This window comes from Mobula hypostoma, chromosome 10 (genome assembly GCF_963921235.1).
Source record: "Mobula hypostoma chromosome 10, sMobHyp1.1, whole genome shotgun sequence".
Classification (NCBI taxonomy): Eukaryota; Metazoa; Chordata; class Chondrichthyes; order Myliobatiformes; family Myliobatidae; genus Mobula; species Mobula hypostoma.
The window spans coordinates 76,535,476-76,563,007 of NC_086106.1; the positions used below are offsets into that span (position 1 = coordinate 76,535,476).

Sequence of the window (27,532 nt, forward strand, 5' to 3'; positions counted from 1 at the left end):
AAAGCCTTTTTTTTTCCTTTGGTGTTCCATCATGATCTTGGATGACTTGTTTCCATTCCACTTCTGAAAGAATTCTAGGGTTCTGAAGGAGGTAGCTGAAAAGATCGTGGAGGACTTAGTAATGATTTTTCAGGAATCACTAGATTCCGGAGTGGTTTCGGAGGACTGGAATATTGCAGATATCACTCCACACTTGAAGAGAGGAAGGCAGAAGAAAGGAAATTGTAGCCCAGTTAGCCTAACAGCAGTGGTTGGGAAGATATTGGAGTCCATTATTAAGGATGAGGTTTTGGGGTACTTAGAGAGACATGATAAAGTAGGCCAAAGTCAGCATGGTTTCCTTGAGGGGAATTCTTGCCTGACAAATCTGTTGGAATTCTTTGAGGAAGTAGCAGGGAGGATAGACAAAGTCAGTGGTGGTTGTTTATTTGGATTTTCTGAAGGCTTTTGATAAGATGCCACACATGAGGCTGTTTAACAAGATTAGAACACATGGTATTATAAGAAAGATACTAGCACAGATAGGAGATTGGCTGACTGGCAGAAATCAAAAAATTGGAGTAAAGGGAACCCACGTTGGTTGGCTGCTGGTTGATAGGGTGTATTCTGGAGATTTGGAATGTATTTTAACTATAGAAATTGTCTTTGTTTTTTAACATATAAAAATGTGATGTAATATTGGGTCAGGGAGTCTCTCAATCCAGAGTGATTGCAAAGAACATCACCTGTGTGTGCCGAATAAAGACTTTGAAACTACAGTACCATGTTTCTCATTAAGTCACAACACCAGTGATTAATGGTGTTCTGCAGGGGTCAATATTGGGATTACTTCTTCACATGATATGTCAATGATTTGGATGACTGAATTGATTTCTTTGTGGCCAAGTTTGCAGATGATAAAGACAGGTGGAGGAGCAGGTGGTGTTGAGGAAGCAGTGAGTCTGCAGATCTTGCAACAAGTAGGCCAGAAGGTGCTCAGTGAAGTGGAGGGGTGGTTAGCTTGGGAAGTGATGCACCACCATTTGTGCTAAGCTGTAAATGGATGGACTAGAGGTTTTCAGTGTTATTCCAGGTGTTTCCTCTCCTTTTTGAGTGGTAGTGGGCCAGGGATTCTGAGGAGTTGATGAGAAAGTTTAACTTTCTCAAGGAGAAACACATTAAAAAAAATTCTGGAGGAACTCAGCTGGTCAGGCAAGGTGGTTTTGAAAAAATCCTTTAACACATTCTTCTGTCCACTTGGTAAGCTCTTTCTATGACAGAATACTGAACCTCTTTTGGGAATCTGGTGTTAGGTTATTTGTGTGATGTAGCCTAATGGATAGAACTGAATGAATGCAATTGGGACCTCAATTCCTGAACTGTTGGCCTGGCCAATACTAGCCTTGACACTGTCCTTGTTTCACTTCCTGCCATTTGATTTGTGGGATTTTTGCAGAGTATACATTTGTGGCTTAGTGCAAATGTCAGTCTACCACATTGTGTTGTTTTGTCTTGATGCTGTTTTTCAATTAGGTCCAAAGCAAAGAATGTGGCTGATCAAGCTGATGTTCTTCATCTCAACACTGCAAATATCGAATTCGAGCCAACTTGGCTTTCCAACGTAGTGACAGGCGATGATTTTATTTATATTTTCATTTAATTTGTGGTTGGGTAAATTGATGTGAGTTAAGGTGGCCTGGCCAGTTTTTTTTTCCCTAGAACAAGGTGTGGATTACTGTTCATTCTTTCGCTTGAACAAACAAATTTCAACTTTTATGGGGTTTATTTTAAATAGGAAGGCATTTTGTGTGCTTTTGCAAGTACAGAATAATGAAAAGAACACTACCAGGTGTGTGTGTGTTTGTGGGACAGCCACTCATCTTGATCATCATGATGGCATGCAAGCTGTGATCTCAGTCCAAGGGGCCACAACATCAGTGCAGACTGATCTCAAGCAAGGCTACATCACAGTCTCAAGCGTTTCCTCCATTTCCTTTGCTTCAGTGCTGTGCTGCACTTCACTTCTGGAAAAACTTCCTAACGTGCAAGGCAAGTAGGAAATCATTTAACCCATAATGCAGAGCCAAGATGACTCCAAGCTTAGTAATTAAGCTGTAGTGTGTGAATGGTGTTTCTGTACACACAGGTTTGGAGACTGAGCTGTAAGTCATCACTGACTCGTTCTCTGAAGCGTTCAAGAGAATTACAAGAACTACAAAATAAAAATCCTTTGCTAATTTACCCCCTTGCAGCACAATACAATAACGGTAAAAGATGCTAGTCTACAAGCGAGTTCCACTTCCCATATATCAGGAACTACTTCTGAATTAAGGCAGGCAATTGGTGTGATGAAATTCATTAATGCCCTCCTCCTCAGCTGGCATGGCCTTTGGCCATCTGTAAAAACGTGGTATTTTAAAGAGTTAGACTTCGAAGCTCACAACCTAAAAAGTAATAGTGATCCCTGCCTTCCTATATGCACAACGGGTACTTTAAACAGTGGAGAGAGACCACTGAGGTTGTTTCAGGAAATTCCTCCAAATCCTCTGACAGGTAAAGTGATCCAATTTCAGCATCATCTCCAGCTTCAAAACCCTGGGAAAGGTTTCACTGCTAATGTAATGGTCTGTCTTAGAAGCAGTGCTTGGGTTATGGTTAGAGATAACGGATGCTTTGGAATGTGAGCTGGGTCTTTTGTTTGGCGTGAGATGAGAGAAAACGTTGGAGAGAACCGGTCGTTGGATACAACCTAGTGGAGAGATTGTGATTCAATGGACCCAGGTGGCGAGATTGACTGAGGATCGACGAATTAAGCTCCAACTGCTGCACATTTGACTGTTTAACTATAATGGGCCCTTTTTGGTTTTTTTTCCTCTCTCGTTTCTTTACTAACTCGTTAGTTAAGATTCATAGATATAATTCCTTTTAATTGCACGCAGAATGCTGTCTGTTGTTTCTTGGCTCTGAGTTTGTGACAGGGTTGCAAGTTACACAGCATCCACACAAACCGGGGTTTGGAGTAGCAGAGCCGACCCAGTCTCACGGGTTTAGCTGGTCTAGAGTGTGTTTTCCCTAGACTTGCGTAGCCAAGGAAGTCAGCGGGGTTTCAAATGTAGTCAGTGGGTAAGCCATGGCATTCTTAATATCCTGCTCCGTAAACAGATTCTGTACTCCAAGATAAGAGATCCCTTGGAGGTCACAAGAAACAAACTCCAAAGATTCATTGGCATTCCTGGCTCATGATCACTCAAAATGGCGAAAAGGCCATCGATAATACCCAGCATAAATAGCTGAAGATCTCGCCATCTCCCCACGTCTTCATCTACCTGTTCCATCAATCACCTGCTGCATGTGGGGCAATCTCGTGTTGGCTTCATCAACTATGTCAGAACCCTTCTTGACCCTGTGAGGCTGTCTTCATTGAAATAGTGGAAAAGTTCTGTTAAAATGAACTTTGGTTCGTGTATGTCCAGATTTGCCATTTTAGAATTAAGCTGTCCAGCTAGAAGTTAATAAGTTTCCTTACTCATCTTGCTGAGAACAATTTTAGCCCAACTCGTAGAAGCTGCTAATGATCACTAGGGAGGGTGGTGGTGAGGGGTGTGTAGTTGAAAACAGTCATTAAAACAAAAACAAGTTGTGTGGATGGAAAAGAACAAGTTGGTCTTTCTTTACAATTGTAATTGCCAATAAAGTAAGCCAAATAAGAGGTGATGTGATCCTGGAACTGATTTTGGGAAATGAAGCTAGGTAGCTGGAAGGAGAATTATTAGGAGACCATTTTTTTGAGTAGTGATCATAATTAATTCATTTAGATTTGACATAGTTATGGGAAGGAAAATTTAAAATAAGATTTAAGTTTCCATACTGGGAAAAGTCCACTTCTACAAAGCTGAGAAGTTATTTAGTAGGAGTAGACTCCAAGAAAGTTAGTTGCTCGCAAGAATGCAAGGCACTTAAGAAAGAGACCAAAAGGGTGTGTGCTTAAACTGTTTGCACAAGAGAAAAGGGTGTGACTGCCAAGTCAAGAGCAAGCTTCACAGAGAATAGGGCAAGGTAATAAAAGTGTGTTTATATCCGAGCTTCACATGGCAAAGAAGTAGAAAAGTATAAAAGATAAGAATCAGGAAAACAAGACAGGTTGTGGAAAAGATAATGCCAAGCCAATTCTGACTAAAGGCCAACAACCGGAAACATTAATTGTATTGTGTAAGGATAATTCTTTTTCCTGAATGCTGTCTCACCATTGAACATTTATTTAAAAAAAAGGATTTTTTGTTTTTAGTTATGGTCCGGTCAGTTTAAGTTCTATCATGGGCAAATTACTGATACCATTCAAATGAGCAGTGTAAATTTTCATCTACATAGGAGCAAGTTGCTCTGGAACAGTTGTGTATGACTAAATTGATTGAGGTTTTTTAAGCAGCGTATCAAAGAATGTTGGATTCGAGTCTGTCTGAATTTTAGCAAGGCCTTTGAGAAGGGCCTACATTTTTTTGCTGGTCAAACAAGTAAAAATCCGAGTTCAAGTGGGGAGTGGCACCTTGGACTCAAATTACGGCTGGTGACTGGAAACAAAAATTTAAACTAGTTGGGTGTCTTTGAGGTTGTTTTCATTTGGGATCCCAAGGACCCATTACAGAAAACAAGGGATAATGAAATGAAAATGACTTAGCTAGAAATCTGGATGGTTATTTGGATCATAATGCAGAGGAAAGCTTTGAAAAGTAAGAATTGCAGATGTTCAGTTATTTGGACAAACAAGTACACAGGAAAGTGTGATGCAATGCATTTGATAAGGTACAACAGGACTTGGCAGGTGTTGAGTGGTCTGGCAAAACAAAATGGTTTTGGAGAACATGTACTCAAGTCCAGTAGGAATAAGATGTTATATTAGAAGTGTGTGCAACACTAGTTAGGCCATTATTTGAGTATTGCATAACTATTCTGGTCACTGCAAGTACAGGAAAGATGTGATTGGACTAGAGAGTGTTCAAATAAGATTTGAGGATGTTGCCAGGAATGGGAAATTGTATGAGGGAAGATTGGATAAGCAAAGGGTAGTTTCCTGTGGAACGGAGGAGGCTAATTAACTTTGAATAAAATTTTGAAGGGCTCAGTGTAAATAAGAAAGGCTTGTTATGTGAAGCTTGGGGCTGTCTGGAGTCCCAGGCTGCCACTCTGTGCTTGAAGCCCAGCGTTATCTTCATGGAGATGAAGGATATCCAGAGCCTATGTCTCAGCTCAAAGGCCAGCTACGTGGACTGGTGACGAAGAACACCTGAGAATGGCAGGCTGAACCAGGTCAATGACAGACATCCCACCTCTCCTGGGAGTTCCGGGAGTTTCCTGCATGTCGATAGCGGCTCCCCGATGCCCGCAAATTGTATACAGTATCCCGGAAATCGATTTTTAGAGAGGGAGAGGGAGAGGGAGAGGGGAAAAAAAGAAAGAAAATGAATGAATCCTGCTTGATTTCTCTTTGTGCTAAGTAGACCTATCTGTTTTCTCTGTGGGTGGGCTTTACAGTCGAACTCTCTCTCTCTTCCATATTCCATCAGTTCAGTTACTGCCATCTGTAATCCAAAAATTCCCCACCTCCCAGGCAAAGAAATTTATTCTTGTGTTACACACAAAACACAGGAGAAACTCAGCAGGTTAGGCAGCATCTATGGAAAGAAATAAAAGGTCGAGATTGAGCGGAGTTTCTCCAGTGTTTTGTGTGTAACACAAGAATAAATCATCCAGACAACTGTCGGTGATGAAGTACAAAAGCCTGGCGATGAAATTCCCAAGGCTGGTGGTGACAACCTGACTACGCGAGGTTGTCCTATACGGGTGGGGCGCGTTGGCGTCTTAAAGGGGATTAGAACGGGGTTTAAATTGGAGCGAAATTCCAAAATCATCCGCTAAGACATCTTTAAAAACGTGCTCGCAGCAAGCAAATTCTTCGGGGTTTTTTTCTTGAAACACTTCCACTTACAGGTACATCGAAGCCCCCAATGGGCTGGGTTTAAGCGCAGCCATTTTCAGAAGAAAAAACAACTTTAATAAATACCCGGCCCCCCACCGAGATCTCGTCATTAGGACAGTGAACTGTTTACCTGTGCTGCAAACTTTATATGCATTTTGAATTACACTTTATTAAATAATATGGTAATATATTGTTTTATGTGGTGTGCGTGATATATGTATTGTGGCTACACCATGGTCCGGACAGAAGTTGTTGCGTTTGTGGACAATCAGCCAAATGACAATAAACTTGAACTTGAAGATACAGAACTTCTAAATCACTCATTTAAAATCCCCCATTTCGATGTAAAAAAGTAAGTTCTGATCCCGACTATTGCAGGCTGTGTGTGTGTGTGTGTGTGTGTGTGTGTGTGTGAGAGAGAAAGACTACGGACGTATATGTGATCGGACGTAGTCCGAATGGATGTTAAGCGGTGCACACCTGTCATAAGGATACACCTTATGCTTTTATTTCTTTTAGGGACCACAACATATTAGGTAGGCTAAGCGCAGGGAAGGCTGATCAAGTACTTCACAGTTCTTTTCAGCAGAAAACCGAAGTCTGACAGAGAAGGTCACTAGAACTGACGTGTACTTTACATCTTTCATCGTTGAGCATAACCTGCCATTCCAGGTGTATAAGCACACAGGCAAGCTATTCAGGAAAATGTTTCCTGATTCAGAAATAGCAAAAAACTATGCCTGCTCATCAACCAAGACAGCAACACGGCACATTAAGACAGAATTCAGAAGTCAGCTGTCTCACAAAACACTTGTGAATCTGATGTCTTGCAAAATTAACAAATTCATTGACACGGACTGCTATGAGGTTGAGACTTCCGGTTGAGACCTGAAATGAGTTTTTGTAGGGTTGGATGTCTGCAATGAGACCTGGGATCAGATGTCCATATGCCCAGAGCTCATGAGGGTTGATCAATCAGTACTCCCAGAGTTGAGCCTGGAGTCCGGGAATCAAATAGAGGGCCAGAAGTTGAGGCCTGAAGTCTGGAGACTGGATGTCTGCCCTGGAGCTGGAGGACTGTGTGTGGGTAGGTGGGAGATGGTGGAAGGAGGAAAAGCGCTTGTTGTGTGTTGTGTACTGTTGTTCTGCAGAGCATTGTGGGCATGCTGTTCTGGTGACACTTGCATGCTGTCCTCAGCACATGCTCAGGTGTGTTGGTTGTTAACATAAATAACACATTCACTGCAAGTTTCCATGTACCGTACATATGATAATTCTGAATCTAAGCTGAGGGCACAACCAGGGGACATGGTTAAACTGATAGATGGTTTGAGGAGTTGAGGAAATATTTTTTCTTCTATGAGAGATGGGGGGAAGAATGGAGGTATTGAACATGCCTCTTGACGTGGTGGATGTGGCAGGAAATCTCATCATTTAAACAATACCTTCGTGTATCCTCAATGATGTGACCTATAAGATGAAAATAATGGTGCTGGGAGTTGGAATTAAGTTGTGTTTCTTTATTCAATATAGCATTTTTCTGATTAACCAACATTCTGAATCTAGGAATGTTTTAACCTGAATATTTCCATTTTGTGTATGACAAATGCCAGAAATGCTCTTATCGATGTTCATCTATATCTACTTTGCTCATTATGCTGTCAAACTGCCTGAATTTCTCACTCTGTTTCCCTTTAATAAATCATTGCTTACGTAGTTTTCTAGGTGCCATTACTTGAATAACAGGTTGAAGAATTTTCTTGACAGTTGATGTCAGGATAACAACTTGTAAGGGGGCTCCCCACCCCTCTCTCTCCCCCTCTCCCTCTCCTCTCCCTCTCCCCTCCCTCTCCCCTCCCTCTCCCCTCCCTCTCCCCTCCCTCTCCCCTCCCTCTCCCCTCCCTCTCCCCTCCCTCTCCCCTCCCTCTCCCCCCTCTCTCCCCCCTCTCTCCCCCTCTCTCTCCCCCCCTCTTCCCCCCCCCAATAGGGGAAGAGAGTTGGAGGAGTCAGAGAGGAAGTGGGAGTAGAGGTATTCAGGGAAGGTAGGGTGGGAGGAAGGTGGTGGCTGTGAGGAATGAAGAGGTGATGAGGGGGAGAAGGGGTGCCCGAGAAGGATCTCGGCTCAATCTCGACTTTTTATTCCTTTCCATAGATGCTGCCTAACCTGCTGAGTTTCTCCAGTATTTTGTGTGTAACACAAGAATAAATTTCTTTGCCTGGGAGGTAGGGAATTTTTGGATTTGAGAGAACTGTGGAGCTTCAGTCATTGAACAAATTCAAGATAATTAACATATTTTTGAATATTAAGAAAATTGAAGGAAATGGGGTTAGTATAGAAAAGTGGCGCTTAAGCTAAAATTCAGCATGGTTGTCAGAGTAGGTGTGAGACAATGCTCTTGCTGCTATTTCTTAATGTTATTATCACCTTTTTCTGGGGAATTCCTTAGCACAGGGGCCCCCAACCTTCTTTGCGCTGCGGACCGGTTTAATATTGACAATATTCTTGCGGACCGGCTGACCCTGGGGGGGGGGGTAGGGTTGCCAACGGACAAGAGTAGCAGTCAAAAAATATGTTGTGTTTACCCCGAGAAAGACTACAATGACCATGAAGCCTTGCGCGGGCACCAGTGCGCATGCATGTACCTGCTGATATTATTCTCTGCAAATCGTTTTTGGCGATTCTGTTCGGGGGGGGCATGTTAATCACGACTGGAATATTGGTAATAAGGGGCTAATACACTTAATTTCATTCTGAAAGGGTTTATCTAATGAATTTAATATTAAACACACCGCATATTTTCCTCGCATGAATATAGTGATAAGTCAATCATTAGGGGAGGACGGGGAGCTTGAAGTAAGTGTTGAAAGAACTTCCAGTAGAAGTGGTAGAGGCAGGTTCGATATTATTTAAAGAAAAATTGGATAAGTATATGGACAGGAAAGGAATGGAGGGTTATGGGCTGAGTGCAGGTCGGTGGGACTAGGTGAGAGTAGCGTTCGGCATGGACTAGAAGGGCCCAGATCGCCTATTTCCGTGCTGTAATTGTTATATGGTTATATAAGTCAATAGCATCATAACATTTTAATTAATGTTTGGATATTAAACACACGGCACATATTTTCCTCGTATGAACATGTAAAATTATTGCAACACGCCAATATCGCTGAATCAGTGGGAGCCCTGGGCTTGTTTCCCTGCAACAAGACAGTCCCATCGAGGGGTGACGGGAGACAGCGATACGCGAAGGAGGTTCCTTCTGTCCAGTCTATTCCGCAATTTAGTTTTCGTTGCATTCATTGCAGAGATATGTTGGAAATGGAAGCAACGTTTTCAGTGCTTTCGTGGCTATCTCAGGATATTTAGCCTTGACTTTGATCCAGAATGCCGGCAGAGATGTTATGTCAAACATACTTTTCAGCCCGCCGTCATTTGCAAGCTCGAGGAGCTGATCTTCTTCCCGCGCTGACATGGATGACGCGTGGGTAATGACCTCGCATGTGTTCAAGCTCAACAGTGGGCGTGACAAGGAGTGAGGAAAGGTTCAGCTGACTCCTATCACCAAATCATATCGCTTCCTTGCGGCCCGGTATCAAATGCTCTGCGGCCCGGTGGTTGGGGACCGCTGCCTTAGCCGACCAGGCAGCATCTATGGAAAAGAGTACTCTTTTTGCTGGCCTGCTGAGTTCCTCCAGCATTTTGTGTGTGTGGCTTGGATTTCCAGCATCTGCAGATTTTCTCTTGTTTGTCCTTATTATGAGATTAGTTTGAGATTGATCAGTCAGGAATTCTTTAGGTTACAGCAACACATTTGAGTCATACAACACAAGATCTGCTATAGGCATTTCCCAGGGCACGTTGTTTTGAGACAAAGTCCTCCAAGCTACTTCCCCCAATTTGATTGGTCTAGTAATGAAATCATTAATGTAATCATGCCCAAGTTAAATGTCTCAATTGTAAAAACGAATTAATGTGGTTTGAATTAAAAGTGGCCTAATATTTGCAGTATTCTGACATGAGATATTTTTAAGATTGAGAACTTTGTAAATGTTCCTAACCAGATTATTGGGAAAATAACCTCTGATTTAATGCTCTTTGATAAGGTTTTTAAAATCCTTTGATATTAATCTGTATGTTTCAGAGATAAAATTACAAGCATTATTAGAAGTAATTTGTAATTGAACATGTTAATCTGACCTTTGGGCAAATGATCATTCATGCAAATTATAAACCAGCTTTATGCCAGGTAGACATATGTATTTTAATTTGGGTCATCTTTTCAATATTTTATATACAAAACATGCAGAAGAGGCTGTAGTCATTTCATTAGATGTGCAGTGTGTGTTTGACTGAGTGGAATGGCCATATATGATGTTTGTACTTAAGAAATTTGGATTTGGACCATCTTTCATTAAATGGATTGAGATAATTTATTCACACCCATCTGCTTCCATTATCACGAATCAGAATATTTCCTCCCCTTTTGCAATTCATCATGGGACTCTTCAAGGCTGCCCCCTTTCTCCGTTTTTGTTTGCAGTTATCATTGAGCTACTGGCTGCTAGCAACAGACAGGACCCTTTGATATCTCCCATTGATATGCATGGACATAAACATCATCTTTTGTTATACGCTGACGATGTCCTTTTTATATATCTCCAGCCCACAAACATCAATACCCGTCCTTCTGACTCTAATTAATAATTTCAGCAGTTTCTCAGGTTTCTCTATTAATTGGGATAAGAGTGAACTAATGCCAGTCACTGCAGTGGTTAATACAGCATATTTACAGTCCATTCCCTTTAAAATAACTTGCGATAATTTTTCCTATCTTGGTGTGACTATTACAAAAAACCCAGATGACCTTTTGCAAGTGAATTGGTGAAACAAAGTTGAGCAGGTTAAACGCAAAACTGACTTTTGGAAAACCCTTCCAATTTCTTTGGTGGGGAGGGTTAACTCAATCAGGATGATTGTACTGCCACGATTTCTTCATCTTTTTCAGTCCATCCAAGTTTTATTTATCTGTCATATTTTAAGCAATTGGATTCAATTACTATACCCTTCATTTGGAATTATAACGCCTTTAGAATTACTAAAAAAACACCCATCAAAGCCCAAGGAAGCAGATGGTGTTTCCCTACCGAACGATAAAATGTATTACTGGGCTGCCCACCTATCCATTTTAGCATGGTGGAAGAAAGGCCCACCCTCTACTTCAGACTCATGCCCAGCATGGTTACTCATAGAGCGAAGGCTTTGTAAGAAGACTTCCTTACCAGCTCTCCTTAATAGCCCCACTGCAGTTAATAAGTCACATTTTAGTAACAGCTTTGTGGTTGGCAGCAGATTCAACTACATATTAGGGCCCCAAAACATATATTGACACTCCGATTTGTGACAATCATTCCTTTTTGCCTGGCCTGAATGATACTGTTTTTTTCTACCTGGAAACAGAGAGGCATCTGTAGTATAGGTGACCTATATATTAATGGAAACTTTGCCTCATTTGCGCAGTAACAAGCAGTTTACAATATCCCTGCATCTAGTTTTTTCAGATATTTACAAATTCGAGATTATGTTAGGAAATATATACCTAACTTTGAAGTTTTAGACAAACATGAGTCCCTGGAGGCAATAAATAAATTTGATCCTGTTGCTCGTAGTGCGGTATCCTATTTTTATCAGATCCTACGTAATGGAGCTCGGGTGAATACTGCAGGTTTTAAACAGGCATGGGTGGATGAATTGGGTATAGAACTGACAGAGGAGGTCTGGGATGAGTGTTTAAAAAGTATATATGACTGTCTGGTCAACGTCAGACACAGACTTATTCAGTTTAAAATGATACATAGACTCCATTATTCCAAAGAAAAGTTGCACAGTTTCTACCCTGATGTTTCACCAGTTTGTAATAGATGTAAATCTGTGAACAGTAACTTGTCACATTCATTCTGGTCATGTTGTAAGCTTTATGCATACTAGAAAAGTAATTTTCACTGTTTCTGTGAGGCTTTTGGGAAGCAGTGGGAACCAGACCCGGTCATAGCCATCCTTGGAACAACAAGCTCCCTACCTTCAGGCAATATGTATGAAAATATGTATTATTTGGAATGGTAATTGCTAAAAAGTTAATCCTGCAAATGTGGAAAATGGACTCTGTGCCTACGTAGGATCTGTGGCTGAGAGAACTGGCAAATACTTCACATTTGGAGAGACTGAGACTATGTAATGAGGACAGAGGGGACATCTCTGAAAGGATATGGGGCCCTGTATTGGACTTTCTCACGGTATGAGGACCGAGGTTTTTTGGTGCGGTGAACCTCTGCTGTGTATGTTTACTTCTGCCTGTATATTTTTCTCCCATTTGCTGCTCAATATTTAATTTGATTTTGTTATGGTTGTGGTTTTTGTGGATGTGCTGTATTCTTTTTGTGTTTTTTTGTTTGTTTGTAATAAATAGAAATAAAAATAAAAATATTTAATTAAATTATAAACCTTTTTGGCTTGATTCAAACTCCAGAAGCTAGGAATTGCTAATTTGTCTCAGATTTTGCATGAACTCTGTATCTAATAGAACCACCTTAATCTGTGCACATGATTATGAATCATATTGTGTTTTGCATGTTAGCTAATTTAAATTATGTTTTTGGATTTTGTTTGTGAAAGTAACCTTTCTTCCAGAGATAAGAATAATGTTCTGCAATGATTAACAAAACATAATATCATAGTTCCTAAGAACTAACCATAAAATTAATTGAACTAGGGAGTGGTTTCTACAAATTGGATAACCTTACTGAACAGCAACCTTGTTGATCCTTGATTAACGTAGATCTTTTTGTGCAGGTACAAGATGATGAACAATATCATCGTGGAAATGAAGTTACCTACGTACAGAGCAGCCATGGGCAATTGGGGCTGACAAACCCTGCAGAGGTATGAGTTGTCAGTTTTACAAGATGTCGTATCCGAACAGAGCCTATAATTGTCTTGTCACTTTCAGTTTGCCCTATAAATTTTAAAATGGTAGGCGGCCAATTTAATCTCACTCACTGATCATTGTGTGCAATGCCAAACTGAAGTAAAAGTCTACCTTGTAGCAATGCTTATTGAATTTAGTTTTGTATAATTTATTGAAGAGAAAAATCCTTTTGACATTTTTTTTGCAGAAAGATGTCTGTTTATTATATTAGAATCTTCAGACAGTTGTATATCGGAAGTTCATTTATTATCAAAGCATGTGTCCGTATACAACTCTGAATTTGTCTTCTCCAGATAGCCACAAAACAAAGAAAGAAAATGAATGTCATTCAGAGAGAGCCATCAACCTCACACCCTGTACTAAAAAGAATGGCATCCTGATTCCACATCAACCCCCATTCCCCACACAAAAACTAACAGAACATCAACCTGCAAATATTCTCCCCTTGCACAACAAAAGGGAAAAGGGATGGGCAATTTTATTAGAAAAAAACAGAATACTAAATCCATAAGTCTGAAGTCCACAATCCATAAACGCAGAACCACAATACCATCCTACGATATCACCAACACTCATTGAAAGAAAGACATCACATGAAGTAGAGAGGCCTACCTGCCTGCCACAGCAAGCCACACAGCAAGCTCGCGTACTTAAGGCAGGCAGTCGGTGCTGAAACTCTTGCTCGCCTTCTGCATTTGCCTCGATATCTCCATATTCCTCGATGCTTTTATCGGCGATTAATGGACGTTTTGGATGGTGAAATGGAGTCAAACTTTGGCTCGCGCCCCATCTCAAAGTTTCTTCGTATCGAGACAGTCCGAGTACACACACACACTTTTCGGAGACAGCAAAGCACTGGATCATTCAAACTTTAAATCGTGGGCTCTAAAAAGAAGCTTTAAAAAAAAGGTTATTTTCGTTTGTTATTAGAGAATCTTGATTGCTGGTGCCATCTTGACCGGAAGATTTCATTAATGACTGCTTTCTAGAGTGGTTATACCACCGCAAAGAGGGAAAGTAACTTCAACGTCTCATTCTACAGAGCTCATTAGAACATTAGAATATTAGAAAGTTTTTGACAAGAGCAGGCTATTCGGCCCAGGAAAGCTTGCCAAATTCCTATTCACATAGTGTGTTGAAATAACTATTGAGTTTAGATTTGGAAGTCTCTAAGGTACTACTCTCAACTGTACAGCTAGGTAGTTTGTTCCATGTGTCCACAACTCGCTGTGTAAAGAAATACTTCCTGATGATGGTCTGAAATCTCCCCCAACTAGTCTCCACCAATGGCCCTGTGTCCTTTTTGATGGGCTAATTTTGAAGCAGCAGCTGGCAACCATCTTACTTATACCCTTAATGATTTTGAACTCCTAAAAGGTTCATGGTGAAGTGGTAAAAGCAGAACATAAAATTTAAATAACCATACCTCTCCTGAAGTTCCATATCGACTTTTATAGAGTCCAATACACGTTTGACATGTCCTCCTTCAGAGAAGTGTTTCCTCTCTACTACTGATGCTGCCCTCAGCTACATTTCCTCTATTTCCCAGACATTTGCCCTCACCCCACCTTTCCACCGCATTACCCAGGATCGTGTTCCTTTTATCCTTACTTGCCACCCTACAGGTTTCCCCCACTATCCGAAGGTGGAGCATTCCTATGAAACGGTTCGTAAGCCGGAATGTCATTAAGTGAATTAGCAATTACCATTTATTAATATGGGAAAAATTATTGAGCGTTCCCAGACCCAAAAAATAACCTCCAAAGCCATGCCAAATAACAGATAAAACCTAAAATAACAGTAACATATAGTAAAATCAGGAATGACATGATAAATACACAGCCTATATAAAGTAGAAATACTTTCCTGCAGCACTGTCTAGCGCAGCGAAAATCTCACGGCAGCACTCTTGGCGGAAGCGCTCTCGGCAGAAACACGCTCTCCAGTAACCTTTAAGCTATGAAGCTGCCAAATTATACCAAATAACAAATCATACCAAATAACACATAAAAATGCACAGCCTATATAAAGTAGAAATAATGTATGTACAGTGTAGTTTCACTTACCAGAATCGGGAAGACTCCAATAAATTGCAGTTTCGTCACAGTTAAACACTTGCTTATACGAATAACCACCTTCTGTAATTATTTTCTTCAGTTCTGCTGGGAACTTTTCGGCAGCTTTAGTATCAGCCGAAGCGCACTCTCCAGTAAATGTTAAACTATGAAGCTGCCCTCGCCTCAGAAATCGATCAAACCACCCATGACTACCTTTAAATTCCACTTCTGTAACACTTTCATCACCATCGTCCAGTGCTTTCTGTTTCAGCTTATTTAAAAAAAAAACTGACTGATTTCTCCTTAAGTATAAGAAAACTTAACGGAACACCATGCTTTGTACACCCATCAATCCACTCAAGCAATAGACTTTCCATTTTATCCATTACTGGATGCCGACTAAGAGAGACCACTTTGCTATGAGCAGAACCAACAATAACATCGGCAGCTTTCAAAATTCTTTCTCTCTGTGTATAAATAGTGTGAATGGTGGACAAGTTCAATGCGTGGACAATGTCCTTACTTCGTTCACCACGATCAAAATGCTTAATTATGTCCAGTTTTACGCTAAGTATAACACCCTTATGAGCTCTTTTAGGCTTTTCCGATACCTTAGAACTCATCTTGCTAATGAATGCACAAAATAAATTGAGATGAAACACGTGTTTAAGCAATGGCAGCTAGAATGCAGTTCCGGGGGAGGAGCTTGGCTGCTTGGGCGCATGCTGCCTTTTTTCATAACAGTGAAAACACCTTCTGTTAACGAAAACAGGTAACTAATGTAGGTCTTTCGTAACAGCAAGGTGTTGTAAAGCGAACGTTTGGAAAATGGGGGCCACCTGTATATGTACAGCATATCATTCTCTACAAGTTCCACCATCTTCAATGAGACCCTACCACCAAACACATCTTTACCACCACCCCCCACCCCCACCACCCAACTACTCTCCGCTTCTACAGGGACCTCACACTCTGTGAATCCCATGTCCGTTCACACATCCACACTGGATCTCCTTCCTGGGACTTTTCCCTGCAAGTGGAACAAGTGCTACACCTCTCTCACCACCATTCAGGTCTGAAAAGAGACCTGCCAGATAAGGCAGCACTTTATCTGCAAGTCTGGTACAGTCATCTACTGTATCTGGAGTGGTCTGCTCCTCCACATTGGTGAGATCCAACATGGATTGGGGGACCACTTTGAGTACCTTGGCTATGTCAGCAAAAGGAATGATTTCCTGGCATGGAATTAAAATGGCCAACCATTTAAATTACACTCCCCATCCCCATTCAATATATTGGTCCATGGCATCTGGTACAGCCATGATAAAGGCACCTTTCAGGTTGGAGGAATAACATCATATATTCTGTTTGGGTAGCCTCCAACCTGACGGCATGAATATTGATTTCTCCATCTTTCAGTAATTCTTACCCCTCCCAATCACCCCTTTTCCATTCCCTATTCTGACTCCCCACTTAATCCTTCTTCTCATCTCCTCACCTGCCTATCACTTCCCTCTGGTGCCCTTCCTCCCATAGTCCACTCTCCTATCAGATACCTTCTGCAGCCGCCCTTACCTTTCCACCTATCACATCCCAGCATCTCATTTCATCCCCCTCACCTGGCTTCACCTGTCATCTTTCAGCACCTCATTTCATGCTCCTCACCTGGCCTCGCCTATCACTTGCCAGCATTTTATTTCATCCCCCTCAACTGGCTTCATCTATCACCTCCCAGCATCTCATTTCATCCCCCTCACCTGGCTTCACCCATCGTCTTCCACCATCTCATTTCATGCCCCTCACCTGGCTTCGCCTATCACCTCCCAGCTTGTTCTCCTTCCCCTCACCTACCTTTTATTCTGGCTTCTTCCTTTATCAGGACTGGAAAGGAGGAAGGGTCTCTGCCTGAAGTGTCGCCCCCTTTATTCCTGTCCATAGATGCTGTCAGGCCTTCTGAGTTCCTCCAGAATCTTGTGTCTGTTACTCCCAAAAAGATTAGATGTAATATTCTTGGGGAAAAATTTCTGTGTGTGAATCCAGAAGTAGATGACCATTCCAACATCAATGCAAATCAAAAATGCTTCCCATTGATAAGAAATTACAGAAGCAGTTAAGTCTCCACGCCTATTAAGAGCAACACACACACACACACACACACACACACACAATGCTGGAGGAGCTCAACAGGCCTGTTATTTGTGTTATTTGTTTGGAGCATGAAGATGTGATTTCTAGTCATTTGAAGCTGGAGAATATGGTTCTTTCTAATTTTCTACATCATCCTATTAAGACAAGGGAACAAATAGGGAAATATAAATTTTTTATTTTCTTTCTCACTTCCTGAATTACCTATTACTCCTCTTCCTAAATGAGAGTATAAAGATTCCGGAGCAGACTGTAAATACAATCATAGAACGCTAGCACAGGAACAGGCCGTTCGGCACACAATATTGTACCAAAGTAATTAAATTAGTAATGGAATGCTCACTAAACTCATTTCTTCTGTCAGTGCACTGTCCACATCCTTGTATATCCTACATACCTGTTTGCTTATCTAAGAGTCTAAGAGGCATTTGAATATTTCTATCGTATTTGCCCCCACAACCACCTCTGGCATTGAATTTCAAGCACCTACTACTGTGTGAACTTGGCTCCTCACATTAAATGCATGCCCACTGTTGTTAGACATTTGAAACCTGTGAGAAAGATGTCAGCATGCTCCTCTCTCTATGCCTATCTACGCCTACTCTATCAAACTGCATCGGTCTCTGCCATTCCTCCGGATCTATCAGCTGCGTGGAGAGGGGGAGCCTGTTGCATGGGTAACAACTTGCTATCCATATTGCACTAACCTGGCTTGCATATCACACAGATAACCAGGACACAATATCCATGGCCGACCACGACCTATAGAAGGCCTGTGTAGCCACTTCCAGTGAGTTAAGGACTTGGACCCCAAGATTTCTTTGCACATTGATGCATTTAGGGTTTTGCCATTAACAGTGTGCTGACCCTTTAATATTTATCTCCCAAAGTGCAACACTTCACTCTTGCCTGGGTTAAACTCCATTTATCACTTCTGCACCCACATCTGCAACTGATCTATATCCTGCTGTATCCTTAGCCTGTCTTCTATGTAGTTCACAACATCACCAGTCTTTCTATCATCTGCAAAATTACTAACCAGCAAATCTAGATCTTTATCCTTGTAAAAGTATTCAACCCCCAACCCTTTGTTCACATGGAGAATTACAACCATGGATTTCGATCAATTTAACTGGTCATTTTTATTTGTGAATTTCCGTTGTAGAGCCAAAAAATCAAGTAAAATTGTAAAGCATGAAAAGCAAAAAATTCAAAAACAAATGTCAGTAGTTCAAAAATATTTATTCCACTTTGCTCAGTACTTAGTTGAATCACCTCTTGCAGCTATTACAGCTAGTAATCTTTTGGGGTAAGTCTCTATTAGCTTTGCATGATGTAATGGAGCAAGATTTGCCCATTTCTCAAGCTATGCCGGGTTATTTGATTGGACCACTCGGGAACATCAATTTTTTTCGTTTAAAGTCACTCCATGGTTGCTCTGGCAGTGTGCTTTGGGTCACTGTCTTGCTGAACGTTGAACTTCTTCCACAGCTGAAGCTTTCTGGCAGAGGTTAGCAGGCTTTTATCCAGAACCCCTCTATATTTAGCGGTATTCATCGTCCCATCGATCCTGACCAGATTTCCAGTCCTTGCTGCTGGAAAAACATCCCCATAGCATGATGCTATCTCCACTGTACTTTACAGTAGGAATGGTGTTAACCTAGCTGATGTGCAGTATTAGATTTACAACACACGTACTGCTTAGCGTTGAGGCCAAAAGTTCCACTTTAGTCTCACCCAACCACAAGGCTTTGTAAGTATACAGTATCTGATAAATGACGCTTTGCAAAGTCTTGATGGGCAAAGATATCTCTTTTTTTTTTACCCAAGTTGTCTTCCTTGCCACTCTTCCATAAATACCCTTTTTTGTGCAAGGACTTGAAGATTGAGGGAGCTGCAGAAGTCTGTGGCTGTAACTGGAGATGAAGTTCATGGCTCCACAGTGACTGTTAACATCAGAGTAGCCTCTTTTACAAGTGTCATTCTTTGGCAACTAAGTTTAGGCGTCCTGACGTAGGCAGTGTGGCTATGGTTTCATATTTTCCCCAATTTTTCATGATGAACCGCACCAAACTCTGTATGTTCAGTACCTTTGAGATGGTCTTGAACCCTTCCCCAAATTTGTGCTTATCTGATCATTGCCCTGAATAGCCTTGGAATGCTCTTTTGTCTTCATTTTTATTTGGTCTGTTGAAAATCTACCATATTGTTGGACCTTACAGAGAGAAGGGTATTGGTTATGAATTCATTGAAAACAGGTGATCCTCCAGTTTTCTACATCAAATTGGGTGAGTTGATATGCTCGTACTGTACCTTGCACCTCATGAAAGTAGCAATTACAAAGGGGATGAATACTTTTTCAGCCTCAATTTTGGTTTTTAATTTTTAGTAGGTTGTTGATGTGTTTTGGAATTTTTCTTTTGATTTGACATGATGAACAGTGTTTTGTAGATTACCTCCAAAATCCTACTTCAATATCCTACTTCAATAGATTTTAAGTTTAGAAAATGACACAGTAAAATGTGAAAATAGTTGCAGGGGCTGAATTTTTTTTTTCAAGGAATATCTAGTCAAGAGGAAAGAAGCATTCTTAAGGAGTAGAGTGGATTCTAGAGAGCTATAAAGGAGCTTAAGAATGGACTCAGGAGAGCTAGAAGGGGACATGAGAAGGCCTTGGTGTATAGGATTAAGGAAAACCCCAAAGCAGTTTACATGTACATGAAGAACAGGAGGATTACTAGAGTGAGGGTAGGACTGATTGGGGATCAGAGGAAATATATGCCCACAGTCGGTTAAGGTAGGCGAGGCCCTAAATTAATAATGTGCTTCAGTGTTTGTTGGTGAGAAGGACTTTGATGAATGTGAGTACCACATAAAACAGGCTGATATGCTGGAACATGTTGATATTAAGAAAGAGGATGTGCTGGAACCCTTGGGGAAAAAAACATTCGGATAGATAAGTCCCTGGGGCCTGTCAGGACATATCTCAGGTTACTCCAGGAAGCAAGGAAAAAAGATTGCTGTGCCTCTGGTGAGAATCTTTGCGTCATTACTGGAAACAGGAATCATTCCAGAAGATTGGCAAATGGTGTTCTTTTGTTCAAGAAAGATAATGGGACTAATCCTGGGAATGGTAGACCAGTGAGTTTTATATCAGTGGTGGGCAAATTACTGAAGAAAATTCTTAGAGAAAGGAATTACAAGCATTTGGAAAAGCATAGATGGATTAGGGATAGTTGGCATAGCTATTGAATTCTTTGAGGAAATGACAAAACAGATCAGTAAAGGTAGAACAGTGGATGTGGTTTATATGGATTTTAGTAAGGTGTTTGATAAGGTTCCCCATAGTAGGCTGACACATAAAGTCAAGGGGAATGGACTCCAGGGGAACTTGGCTGCATAGATTCAGGATTGGCTCACCCACAGAAGGTGGGAGTAGATGGAGCGTGTTGTGCCTGGAGATTGGTGACCAGTGGGGCACTTGCAAAGGTCTATTCTGGGATCCCTGCTTCTTGAGATTTTTATAAGTGATTTAGATAAGGAAATGAAAAAGTGTGTTACTAAATTTGAAGATGACGCAAGTCAGTTGTGATAAGATTGTCATAGGTTACAGCAAGGCATTGATAGATGGGCTGAGAAATGGCAGATGACATTCAATCCAGGGAAGTATGAACTTATATACTTTGAAAGGTCAAACGAAGGCAGAATACTGGGTTAATGGCCAGTTTCTTAGCAGTGTGGTGGAAAAAAGGGATCTTGAGGTCACATCCATAGATCCCTCAAAGTCGTGACACAAGTTGATAGTTAAAATCGGAGAGGGTGGTTAAGAAGGTGTATAGGATGTTTGCCTTCATTAGTCGGGGGATTGAATTCAAGAGCCACGAGATAATGTTGCAATTCTATAAAACTCTGGTTAGATCACACTTGGAAAACTGTGTTCAGTTCTGGTTGCTTCATTATAGAAAGGATGTGTAACTTTTAGAAAGGGTGCAGAGGAGATTTACCAGCATCACTCACAACACGCTGGAGGAACTCAGCAGGTTGGGCAGCATCCATGGAAACGATCAGTCAATATTTCGGGCCAGAACCCTTCATCAGGACTGTAGAGGGAAGGGGCAGAGGCCCTATAAATAAGGTGGGGGGAGGGTGGGAAGGAGAAGGCTGGTAGGTTCCAGGTGAAAAGCCAGTAAGGGGAAAGATAAAGGGGTGGGGGAGGGGAAGCAGGGAGGGGATAGGCAGGAAAGGTGAAGAAGGAATAGGGGAAAACACAATGGGTAGTAGAAGGAGGCAGAACCATGAGGGAGGTGATAGGCTGCTGGGGGAGGGGGCAGAGTGAAATAGGGATAGGGGAAGGGAGGGGGAGGGAATTACCGGAAGTTGGAGAATTCTATGTTCATACCAAGGGGCTGGAGACTACCTAGACAGTATTTGAGGTGTTGCTCCTCCAACCTGAGTTTAGCCTCATCATGGCAGTAGAGGAGGCCATGTATGGACATATCCGAATGGGAAAGGGAAGCAGAGTTGAAGTGGGTGGCTACCAGGAGATCCTGACTGTTGTGGCAGACGGAGCGGAGGTGCTCGACGAAGCGGTCCCCCAATCTGCGTCGGGTTTCACCGATGTAGAGGAGGCCGCACCAGGAGCACCGGATGCAATAGATGACCCCAACAGACTCACATTGCCTCACCTGGAAGGACTGTTTGGGGCCCTGAATGGTGGCAAGAGAGGAGGTGTAGGGACAGGTGTAGCACTTATGCTTACAGGGAAAAGTGCCAGGTCGGAGATCCGTGGGGAGGGACGTGTGTATAAGGGAGTCACGTTGGGACCGATCCCTGCGGAAAGCAGAGAGGGGTGGAGAGGGAAAAATGTGCTTAGTGGTGGGGTCCTGTTGAAGGTGGCGGAAGTTGAAGAGGATAATGTGCTGGATCCGGAGGCTGGTGGAGTGGCAGGTGAGGACAAGGGGAACTCTGTCCCTGTTGTGGTGACGGGAGGATGGGGCGAGGGCCGAAGTGCAGGAAATGGAGGAGATGCGGGTGAGGGCATCATTGATGATGGCAGAAGGGAAACCACGATCCTTAAAGAAAGAGGACATTTGAGATGTCCTGGAACGGAAAACCTCATCCTGGGAGCAGATGTGGCAGAGACGGAGGAACTGGGAATAAGGAATGGCATTTTTGCATGTGGCGGGGTGGGAGGAGGTATAGTCGAGGTAGTTACGAGAGTCAGTGGGCTTGTAGAAGATGACAGTGGACAGTCTGTCTCCAGAGATGGAGACCGAGAGATCGAGAAAGGAGAGAGAAGTGTCCGAGATAGACCAAGTGAATTTGAGGGCTGGGTGGAAGTTTGAAGTAAGGTCGATGAAATTGACGAGCTCAGCATGGGTGCAGGAAGCAGCACCAATGTAGTCGTCAATGTAGCGAAGGAAAAGTTGGGGAGCAGTACCAGAATAGGTTTGGAGCACAGACTGTTCCACATAACCGTCTGTCGCCAAGACATTAACCGTCTCAGCTTCACCACTCCTCTCTCCTGTTCCAACCTCGCTCCCTCTGAACGCACTGCGCTCCACTCTCTCCGCACTGATCCCAACCTCGCCATCAAACCCGCTGACAAAAGTGGTGCCGTAGTTCTCTGGCGGACGGACCTCTACCTCACTGAGGCCAAACGGCAGCTCTCTGACACCTCCCCTTACTTGCCCCTGGAACAGGACCCCACCAAAAAACGTCAAATCATTGTCTCCCACACCATCACCGCCCTTATCAACTCCGGAGACCTTCCATCCTCAGCCACTAAACTCATAATTCCCCACCCCGTACTGCTCAGTTTTACCTCCTCCCCAAGATCCACAAGCCTGACTGTCCCAGCAGACCCATAGTTTCTGCCTGCTCCTGTCCCACCGAACTTGTATCTGCCTACCCGGACTCCATTTTGTCACCCATAGTTCAGTCTCTCCCCACCTACATCCGGGATACATCCCATGCCCTTCACTTCTTCAATAACTTTTAGTTCCTCGGTCCCGACCGCTTCATTTTCACTATGGATATCCAATCCTTCTACACTTCCATTCCCCATAAAGAAGGCCTCAAAGCCTTCTGCCACTTTCTGGACAATAGACCTCACCAGTTCCCCACCACCACTACCCTCCTCCGGTTGGCGGAACTGGTACTCACACTTAATAACTTCTCTTTTGGCTCTTCCCACTTTCTTCAGACTAAGGGTGCAGCTATGGGAACTCGCATGGGCCCCAGCTACGCCTGCCTCTTCGTTGGTTATGTGGAACAGTCTGTGCTCCAAACCTATTCTGGTACTGCTCCCCAACTTTTCCTTCGGTACATTGACGACTACATTGGTGCTGCTTCCTGCACCCATGCTGAGCTCGTCAATTTCATCGACTTTACTTCAAACTTCCACCCAGCCCTCAAGTTCACTTGGTCTATCTCGGACACTTCTCTCCCCCTTCTCAATCTCTCGGTCTCCATCTCTGGAGACAAACTGTCCACTGACATCTTCTACAAGCCCACTGACTCTCATAACTACCTCGACTATACCTCTTCCCACCCTGCCACATGCAAAAATGCCATTCCCTATTCCCAGTTCCTCCGTCTCCGCCACATCTGCACAGGATGAGGCTTTCCGTTCCAGGACATCTCAAATGTCCTCTTTCTTTAAGGATCGTGGTTTCCCTTTTGCTGTCATCAATGATGCCCTCACCCGCATCTCCTCCATTTCCTGCACTTCGGCCCTCACCCCATCCTCCCGTCACCACAACAGGGACAGGGTTCCCCTTGTCCTCACCTACCACCCCACTAGCCTCTGGATCCAGCACATTATCTTCCGCAACTTCTGCCACCTTCAACAGGACCCCACCACTAAGCACGTCTTTCCCTCTCCACTCCTCTCCGCTTTCCGCAGGGATCGGTCCCAATGCGACTCCCTGATCCACACGTCCCTCCCCACGGATCTCCCACCCGGCACTTATCCCTGTAAGCATAAGTGCTACACCTGTCCCTACACCTCCTCTCTTGCCACCATTCAGGGCCCCAAACAGTCCTTCCAGGTGAGGCAATGTGAGTCTGTTGGGGTCATCTATTGCATCCGGTGCTCCTGGTGCGGCCTCCTCTACATCGGTGAAACCCGACGCAGATTGGGGGACCGCTTCGTCGAGCACCTCCGCTCTGTCCGCCACAACAGACAGGATCTCCCGGTAGCCACCCACTTCAACTCTGCTTCCCATTCCCATTCGGATATGTCCATACATGCCCTCCTCTACTGCCATGATGAGGCTAAACTCAGGTTGGAGGAGCAACACCTCATATACTGTCTAGGTAGTCTCCAGCCCCTTGGTATGAACATAGAATTCTCCAACTTCCGGTAATTCCCTCCCCCTCCCTTCCCCTATCCCTATGTCACTCTGCCCCCTCCCCCAGCTGCCTATCACCTCCCTCTTGGTTCCGCCTCCTTCTACTACCCATTGTGTTTTTCCCTATTCCTTCTTCACCTTTCCTGCCTATCCCTTCCCTGCTTCCCCTCCCCCACCCCTTTATCTTTCCCCTTACCTGTTTTTCACCTGGAACCTACCAGCCTTCTCCTTTCCACCCTCCCCACCTTCTTTATAGGGCCTCTGCCTCTTCCCTCTTCAGTCCTGACGAAGGGTTCTGGCCCGAAATATTGACTGATCGTTTCCACGGATGCTGCCCGACCTGCTGAGTTCCTACAGCGTGTTTTGAGTGTTGCTTTGACCCCAGCATCTGCAGAGTGTTTTGTGTTTAAGATTTACCAGCATGCTGTCTGGATTAGAGAGCATGTCTTATAAGGATAGGTTGGGTGAGCTAGGGCTTTTCTCTCTGGAGTGAAGGAGGATGAGAAGTGACTTGATAGGGGTATATAAGAGGCAAAGACAGAGTGGACAGGCGGAGATTTTTTCCCAGTGTGGAAATGACTAATACGAGGAGGCATAATTTTAAGGAATGTAAAGGGGCAATGTCAGAATTGGGTTTTATGTAGAATGTGGTGAGTTTATGGAACACACTGCCAGGGATGGTGGTCTAGGCGGATAGATTCGGGTCATTTGAGAGTCTCCTTGATAGACATATGGATGAAAGGAAAATGGAGGGCTATGTGAGAGGGAAGGGTTAGATTGATTTTAGAGCAAGCTTAAAAGGTTGGAGCAATATTGTGGGCCAAAGGGCCTGTTCTGTGCTCTACTGTTCTATGTTCTATTATTATTCAACACCAGATCCACCTCCTGTTGTACTATCTGCATATTGATTTAAAAAAAAACCCTCCTGAATGCACTTAACAAATTCTGGTCCATTTGAGCCTCGTGCACAGAGGAGATCCCAGTCTATTATTAGGAAAGCTTAGGTTGCCCATAACAATAATGCAGTTGCTTTTATACTTTTCCCTAATCTGCCTGCTTAGCTGTTCCTAGTGTCCTGGTGGCTACTGTGGGTCTGTAGTAGATTCTGTCAGATTAATTACACCTTTTCTTATTTCTGAGTTCTACTGATATGGATTCAGTAGCTGAGCCCTCCATTATGTTCTGTCTGACTGTAGCTGTGATATTGTCCCTGATTAACTCTTTCTCCCCACTCCCCCCCTCAACTTTAGTCTATCTATATACTACTAAAACTCTCATGCTCTGTTTGTCTGTTTGTGACCTCCAATTAGCGCAAACCATTAATTACAGCGGCACTTTTTTGGGCTAAATCGAATTAAAATGCGCTAACTTACAGAACGCAGGCAAAATTCAGGGTTATATATTCGTATAAAATCGCTCAGTCGCAAAAATCAACAGGCTCCCTTTTAACCTGAGAGCCGATCCGCCATCATGGAAATCGGGACGCGACAGCCTGACGCATGTGCACGGCCAGTCTCAGCAGCGACACTTACCAGAGCAAAAGGGCAGGGCAGCTCTATTTCGAGGGGTCACACTCTGCTAATCACCATCAGCATGTGCAGGATTGGGACAGATCTAACTGCCACCCATCAATAAGAGATAATTAAATCTTATTGTAATGACGTACTTCGAGACACCCATAAAACCCTTTGCTGCAGTCAAAAGACAGCAGTGACTATATCACGTCCATTTAGGAGAGCGCCAACCACATCATCAAGAATAATCAGCATCCTTTGGTGTTACTGCTTCGTATCTTCTATCCAGCATTAGGGTAAAAAAAAAAATGGTCAGCCTAATTATGCTGCATGGAAAGGGAAGGGGGACATTATGGTCAAAAGATGACACTAAACGTCTTCGGGAAGCGGTAAGGAGAGGGAGGGAACAAGAATCGGATGAGGCCAGGGCCGCACGACTCCAGGATCAAAGAGTCAGGACAAAAGGAGATGAGAGAAGAAGAGACAGAGGAGGAGAGGCATGCACGTCTCCAGGATCAGAGACAAACAACAAACAGCAGAAGAGATGAAGAGACGGGGGATGAAAGGGCTGCATGTCTCCAGAATGACAACGAGAGGCACGAGGGTGGCAGATAAACCAGAAATCATACCATCAAAAGTGTCTTTCATTAAATGAGGAACAGCTATATGTGCTTTGCTATGCATCCTTCTTCTTTAATAAACTGAGGTTTTCTACTTCAGTTTCCAAAGCAAAGTGATACCAATAGCATTCAGGAAAATTTAATGTTCATTCTGGTCACATCAGACTTCACCACCCTTCTCTCAAAGGGTGCCCCAACGGGTAACCCCGTTGTCTAGTTTTTTTCTGAAATCTTGAAACACTAAGCATCCGTTCCTGTCCCCATCTCAACCAAATTTTTTAAGAAAGAGGAGCAAGGCTTTGTCTTTTGATCCCGTATGTCTGCTCTGTCATCCGATAAGATTGTGGCTTATCTTCCACTTTGCGACCTCTTTTTCTGCACAAATCCTTTATCCCTAGATTCCTTTGATAGGGAATGATTTATCAGTTTGTATTCTGAATATGTTCAGTGTCTGAGCTTGTGTAGCCCTGCCAAATTTCAAAGGTTCATTTTTCATTAGGTGAAGAAATTCCTCATCTCTTTCCTAAATTGCTGACTTCGTTTTATGGGATGGTACTTTCTTGTTCATAAGTTCTAGATAGGAAAACATTATCTCCATATTCACCCTAGCAAGCCTCATAAGAAACTTGAACATTTCAGTGAGATATTAAATTGACTTTATTTCTTACACCCTTCACATACATGAGGAGTAAAAATTTTTGTGTTACGTCTCCGTCTAAATGTGCAATGTGCAATGGTAGTAATTTATAATAAATAGAACAGTCAATTTAACATAGAATACACTCAAATCAGTGTGAGATAATCAGTCTGATGGCCTGGTGAAAGAAGCTGTCCTGGAGCCTGTTGGTCCTGGCTTTTATGCTGCGATACCGTTTCCTGGATGGTAGTAGCTGGAATAGATTGTGGTT

The 27,532-nt window shown here is 43.0% G+C and overlaps 1 protein-coding gene across 1 annotated transcript in view; it reads left to right on the top strand.

Annotated features, from left to right (window-relative positions):
* The window catches only part of pof1b (POF1B actin binding protein), a 118,632-nt gene that overhangs the window by 26,964 nt on the left and 64,136 nt on the right, over positions 1-27,532 (top strand). Inside the window, exon 3 of the mRNA XM_063060637.1 lies at positions 12,798-12,887. Coding sequence (XP_062916707.1) covers positions 12,798-12,887 — 90 coding nt within the window. The remainder of the gene's footprint in view (positions 1-12,797; positions 12,888-27,532) is intronic.